Source organism: Nilaparvata lugens, unplaced genomic scaffold (genome assembly GCF_014356525.2).
Source record: "Nilaparvata lugens isolate BPH unplaced genomic scaffold, ASM1435652v1 scaffold5114, whole genome shotgun sequence".
In the NCBI taxonomy this organism is placed as follows: Eukaryota; Metazoa; Arthropoda; class Insecta; order Hemiptera; family Delphacidae; genus Nilaparvata; species Nilaparvata lugens.
The window spans coordinates 15,730-21,837 of record NW_024091023.1 but is presented as its reverse complement, the minus strand read 5'-3'; the positions used below and the strand labels follow the sequence as shown (position 1 = coordinate 21,837).

The following is a 6,108-nucleotide window of genomic DNA, read 5'->3' as shown; positions in this document are numbered from 1 at the left end:
TATTGTAGGCTAATATATTAATATTTCTTTTAAGTTCTTTATACTCCTACGTTCTAATTATGCTACTTTATCTGTGTATATTCAGTTGATGTTATTGGTTGGTTATTCTTCGATTGGTCTATTTATTAGTATTAAATCCATTGTTAAATTAGATTCTCTAATTACCTATAACTTGAACCAATGTGTAATTTAAAATTAAATAACTCGTCCAAGTTATTGCTTATAACTTGGCAAAATATTGCCTATAGTTTTTAAATCCCCAGATAGTTGATTAGTACTGCATTTATTCATATATTATTAATAATTATTACAGTAATTTGTGATCCCCATTCACGTTCCAACTATTGTTGTATTTGTTTTGTTTTTTGCTCGTATAGTAACGTGTGCTTGATATAATAATAATAATAATGTTCAAATATATTTTGTAAATATCGGATACTAAAATCTATTTTCTAAACTATTTGATTGTTATAATATTTTTTCAATAATATTATTGGATCATTATGTGGACGATTGGACTATGAAAAGCAATAGTGTATAAGTTGAATGAAGTTTTTATTGTAGCAAATGAAGCTCATTATCCTCAATAACGCCACAACCAATAATACACTTGAAAGTATAACAATAATAGAGAATAAAAAACATTGTCTTACATTGAAATTGTCTTACTTTTAAACCATCAACTTGGATCAGCAATGGTAGCAATTTATGATGTACAGTAGTATGATAGACTTAGTATACAACTAATTACATTCCAGAATACCAAATAAGAATTCTGATACACAATGCTCAAATTATTTTCAAAAATACAAATTCTACCTCGAGAGACTGATATTGCTGTTTTGTACCCTATGGGTCTCCGACATCCCCACTTTGAACTGTACGAGAATGATGAGATAAGTGAGACACCCGGAGACAACAAGAACGATCAGCCTGCGGTCGATCGTCAGGAAACCGTTGAGTATAACACTCGGCGACCGACGTCTCACTATGCCCATGAACACACAGAACTCTTTCCGCTCGGCAAACGAGAGATGCTGCAACCTGCGACGAGTTGCTCTGTCCACAAACTTCTTGCCTAGACTTTGAGCCAGTCTGTGTCCACTCTCGCACGCAAGCATCACGTGCGCCGCTGTGTACAGACTGCAGAAAAAATAGAGATAGATGTCGCCTGCACTGCCCCTCACACCTCGCGATAGAGCTGACAGAGCCAGGTGATAGCTTGTTACTATCACGAAAATAACGTTCACGAATATTGAGTGAGTCATTTTGTAGCTCATCAAGTCGCTGAAAATTGTTGTGATGTCCGTCAACTGCAGCCACAACCTTCTGTAGTCACCCAATGTTTGTGCGCCTCTTGACACTCGGGACTCCAGTGTCTGTAACACAACGATTTTAATTTAAAATCTCCATTCTCATTATAAATGGATCAATGTTTGGGACTTTTCTTATTCTTCTCAGTCCTGATAAGAAAACAAACTAAACTGTCAGAGACAAATTATAAATATTTTTTTGGTATTCTAACAATAATAATGTTAGAAATGAAAATGACTGAAATGAAAATACAATCAGAGAAACAATGTTATAATAAATAGAGCTAGCCAGACTATATTATGGTACATAAATATATTAATCAACTAAATAATTGTTGTAAATAATGACGATATTGAACTGTCTACTTTTAAAGGGATAATACAAATAACTTGGATTATCAACTGTATAATAAGCAATTTCAAGTACCCCGAGAAAACCCTATGTGGGGCACCGTCATGATTATTTGAAACATTTTGGAAAAAAGCCCAAGTAATTTCTAATTGGAAAAAAATAATGGATAAAATCACTCCTATACAAGGTGGAGAAAATCAAGGAAATTGATAACTTCATTCATAAATTGAAAGTCAAATGATAGAACTCTATTCAATTCTATTCAAATTTCACACAAAAGTAATATACTTACAAAATGAGCAATACACCTAAAGAAATGTGTACTGTAAAATCCGCACAGAATATGATGTGCGGAGAATAATAAACTTTTTTCTCCATTTGTACCTATTTCATGTAATTGAAATTTCATATACATATTTTAAAGAAGCTCACCAACCATGGAGGTAATATACTAATAAAGATTGGTTATTCTATGCAACGAACCTTCTTACAAAACGTGATTGAGAGCTGCTCCGAACAATCGGAAATAACTGCACAAGTATGCCAGAAAAAAGCAGTGCGACTCTCCAGCTCAACAACTGCAGTTAAAGTTGATATTTTAGTAAAAACGTCGACATTTTTCATCACGAAATTGTTGAGATATGCAACCGTTGTCATATTTACCAGCAGAGTCATGTAGAATATTATTCTGATTCTATTTTTGGATTTTATAGACAGTACTTTTCTACTTTCCAGTGTGTAATTCTCTTGGAATTGGGCCCAACTGCGGAGGAATTTGAGAAATTCGCCTACTATAGTCCAGTCCAAAAATGGTAAACTGATGTTATAAGTTGTTACCAGTATCTGACATATCCAGAACAGTGTGTAGTTGTAATCGCCTATCACTGACGTGGGCTCTTCATATACAGATTCGCCATTCAGCAAACTTTTAACTAGATTTCGAAGAGAGATACTGCCAATAACAACTACTATAGAGCCAACTAGGAAAGAATAGACCCGGAGGACGATTGGTACGATGTAATCTCCTGTAAATGAAGAATAAAATGTGAAATTTGAGCAATCAAATTGATGGGTGGAATCAAAATAACATGAAACACAGCAATAGAAAATACAATTTCAATGGAATTATAATCTAATGTAATGACTGTAATATAAAAAGAAAGAGAGGAGCTATTGATCAAAGGTGGGTGTAATTGATAAACAAAATGCACAGTGATACTAAACAATTTATTAAAATCTGATTGCGTTACGTTAAACAATTATGATTATTTATTATAAACAGACAAAAATTAAGAGTTTTAAAATATCAATTACATTAATAAGAATATATAAACAAGCAATAATTAGGGCTACTCGTTTGCAATGCTGTGGTTGCTAAGGTTTAGGAAAACATATAGGTATTATTAAACTTTTGGGACGGAACAACTGAAAAACTACAAGAAAGCTATTATCTAAAACTTTACCTTATTGTCCTTTGACCTGCATCTCAAGGTCCGGATAAGGATCATTCTCGTTAATTAAAAAAATATATATACAGAGTGGGTGAAAAGTCCGAGAACGGCTTAATATCTCATACACAAAGGTTATTTGAAGGTGGGTGTGATTGGGGATCCTACTCAAATTGAAAATAATACTTTACTAAGACTTTAAAAATCTTGTCCGCCATCTTGGATCCGTCTTATTGAATGCAACTTTATTACTTTCAATAGGAAGGTGGTCATGCGATACATGATTTCGATACGGAATTTCAAGAAAAATGAATGGCGAAAACCGCACATCGATATCTCAAACCGTTTCGAAGATATTCACATTATTAATCAACCTACTATTCAAAGCAGAAAGGAGAGAAAAAAGTCCGAGAACGGCTTAATATCTCAAACACAAGGATAATTTGATGGTGGATGTGATTGGGGATCCTACTCAAATTGAAAATACCACTTTACTATTACTTTGAAAATCTGGTCCGCCATCTTGGATCCGCCATATTGAATGCAACTTTATTTTTTTAAATAGGAAGGTGGTCATACAATACATGATTTCAATACAGAATTTCAAGACAAAATGAATGGCAAAAACCGTACTTCGATATCTCAAACCATTTAGAAGATATTCACATTATTAATAAATACCATGCAAATCAGAAATGAAATACATAAGTGGTATTGATTAATAATATGAATATCTCCTAAACGGTTTGAGATATCGATGTGAGGTTTCCACCATTCATTTTTTCCTAAAATTCCATATCGAAATCATGTATCGCATGACCACCTTCCTATTTAAAAAAATAAAGTTGCATTAAAAATGGCGGATCCAAGATGGTGGACCAGATTTCTAAAATCATAGTAAAATAGTATTTTCAATTTGAGTAGGATTCCCAATCACACTCAACTTGGAATCACAATTTTTTAGGTGATACTAAGCCATTCTCGGACTTTTTTTTCTCCTTTCTGCTTTGAATAGTATTGCTTAATAATGCGAATATATTCGAAACGCATTGAGTTATCGATATGCGGTTTCAGCCATTCATTTTTCTTGAAATTCCGTATCGAAATCATGTATCGCATGACCACTTTCCTATTTGAAAGTAAAAAGTTGCATTCAATATATGGCGGACCCAAGATGGCGGACAAGTTTTTTAAAGTCATAGTAAAGTAGTTTTTTTTCAATTTGAGTAGGATCCCCAATAACACCCACCGTCAAATAACCTTTGTGTATGAGATATTAAGCCATCCATTCTCGGACTTTTCACCCACTCTGTGTATATATAGGCCTATAGAAAACTTCTACCAATTTTTCCCTACGCTACCTTTCCCTACAAGATCCCAATCCCCTGAATACAATTATATAGGTTTAAACTGCCCGAACTGAGACAGCCTATAATTGAATTCTTACAAGATCCCCTCAGGTAAGCAGTGTTTTAATACAAGCACCTGTAGCTCACAAAACGATTGGAAGAGTATGGGCCTCGAATAGAAAATACAAAATCTATTTATGTGTAGCATGGAATTGAAAATGTGATAAAGCACACGTTCTATCTTTCACATTGGAGATCTAATCGCTTTATCAATTTAGTTACATTCAATAATTATACCCGCAACTGAATTTCTTACTCTCAAAATAATATTTCAAATTACATCCAAGAAAAATTAGATGGGTTATGATATCATGGATGACATGACTTTCAAAATAAATAAAATATCTTTAAAAAGAGATAAGTTGTGAAAATTTTGCAATATAATTATTATGGAACATTCACATAATCATGACACATTTTTTTCTATTATTTTTTTTTTTTTTGTAAAAAGTGATACACTTTATTATAGAAGTATTTTCGATTAATCATGAGAGAAGAATTATGAATAAGAATCTTAATTAATAAAAAATAGTAATTTCAAAATGTTTATTTACGAAATGTTCATGAATATTCTAGTTATTCAACTAGGACAACCTGGAAAAAGAAAATCATCTTTGATTTGATTAATTAGAGATATGAAACTATTAGGAATTCTGCTGAGCGAGTATAATTCTGTAATTATATTTTAAAAGATTCAAATATCTAAATTTTAATTTTTTTGTTTGAAATAGTGGAGCGAATGAGAGCAATCAAAAGAAATGATCTATTATAGAAATGCACCTCACCTGTTGAATCTCGCCTGATAGGTAACCGGCCTAATAAAGACCACACAAATAATACAACTTCAATCGGCTCAAAATAGATGCAATGTCGCAATTTTTCATGATAGTCATAAGCAGTTTTGTAATAGATATCAAGTACGTGAATAATATGAGGAAGTGACGTCACTCGCTTAGTCGCCGCCTTATTATTTCTCATGTCTAATAATCTTCCAATACCTCTTTTATTCGATTGCAACCTTTTATTTTTCAGCATCTTTTATCGTCTATGCAGTTTCAAAAGTTTGGCTATCTACTCCAAATAATATTCTTATTCTACCGTGCAGCCTACATATTCTACAAAATTTTTGTTTGTTTCCAAGCAAAAATCAAATTAAATTCTATTCTATTCTCTTCAAAAAAGAATAAAATACTAGGGAGAGTGTATAAAAATGAAAATTATAGGATTAACATATAAATATAAACGTATTGAAAAATATAATAAGTTTAAAAAACAATGTGAAATATAGTAGCAGCCTACAAACCACACAAAATAAACAATAGTAAAGCCCGCCTACCAGCTGGAGCGCGAAGCGCGGAGGCTGCTTACCCACCCCACAGGGGGTGCAGGGGGTGAAGCCCCCTGCCGAGCGCGAAGCGCGAGTAAACAATAGTAATACAAACAAAAAGTTATCTTCACACGTCAAAAAATTAATAAGTAATTCATTCTATTATCGCGAAATCACATAACCATACTGCACACAAGATTCACTTAGAATCACACAAGATTCACTTAGATTCACACAAGTGGTACGTAGATAGGTAAAG

At 32.9% G+C, this 6,108-nt stretch overlaps 1 protein-coding gene across 1 annotated transcript; it reads right to left on the bottom strand.

The window, feature by feature from the left end:
* LOC111054861 lies at positions 1-5,500 on the bottom strand. Its single transcript, XM_039444622.1, has 3 exons — positions 5,308-5,500; positions 2,503-2,690; positions 1-1,379 (listed from the first exon to the last, which is right to left on the bottom strand). The coding sequence occupies exons 1-3, from the start codon at positions 5,498-5,500 to the stop codon at positions 816-818; spliced, it is 945 nt and encodes a 314-aa protein (XP_039300556.1). The 3' UTR covers positions 1-815.
* Positions 5,501-6,108: the final 608 nt, after the last annotated feature.

What these genes read in the sequence shown, in the direction of transcription:
- LOC111054861 (XM_039444622.1), bottom strand. Translation starts at nt 5,500, where the DNA reads ATGAGAAATAATAAGGCGGCGACTAAGCGAGTGACGTCACTTCCTCAT. An exon ending in TATCAGGCGAGATTCAACAG is followed by an intron (nt 2,691 to 5,307) that starts GTGAGGTGCATT and finishes CTTCATTTACAG; the next exon opens with GAGATTACATCGTACCAATC. An exon ending in TCTGGATATGTCAGATACTG is followed by an intron (nt 1,380 to 2,502) that starts GTAACAACTTAT and finishes GTTGTGTTACAG; the next exon opens with ACACTGGAGTCCCGAGTGTC.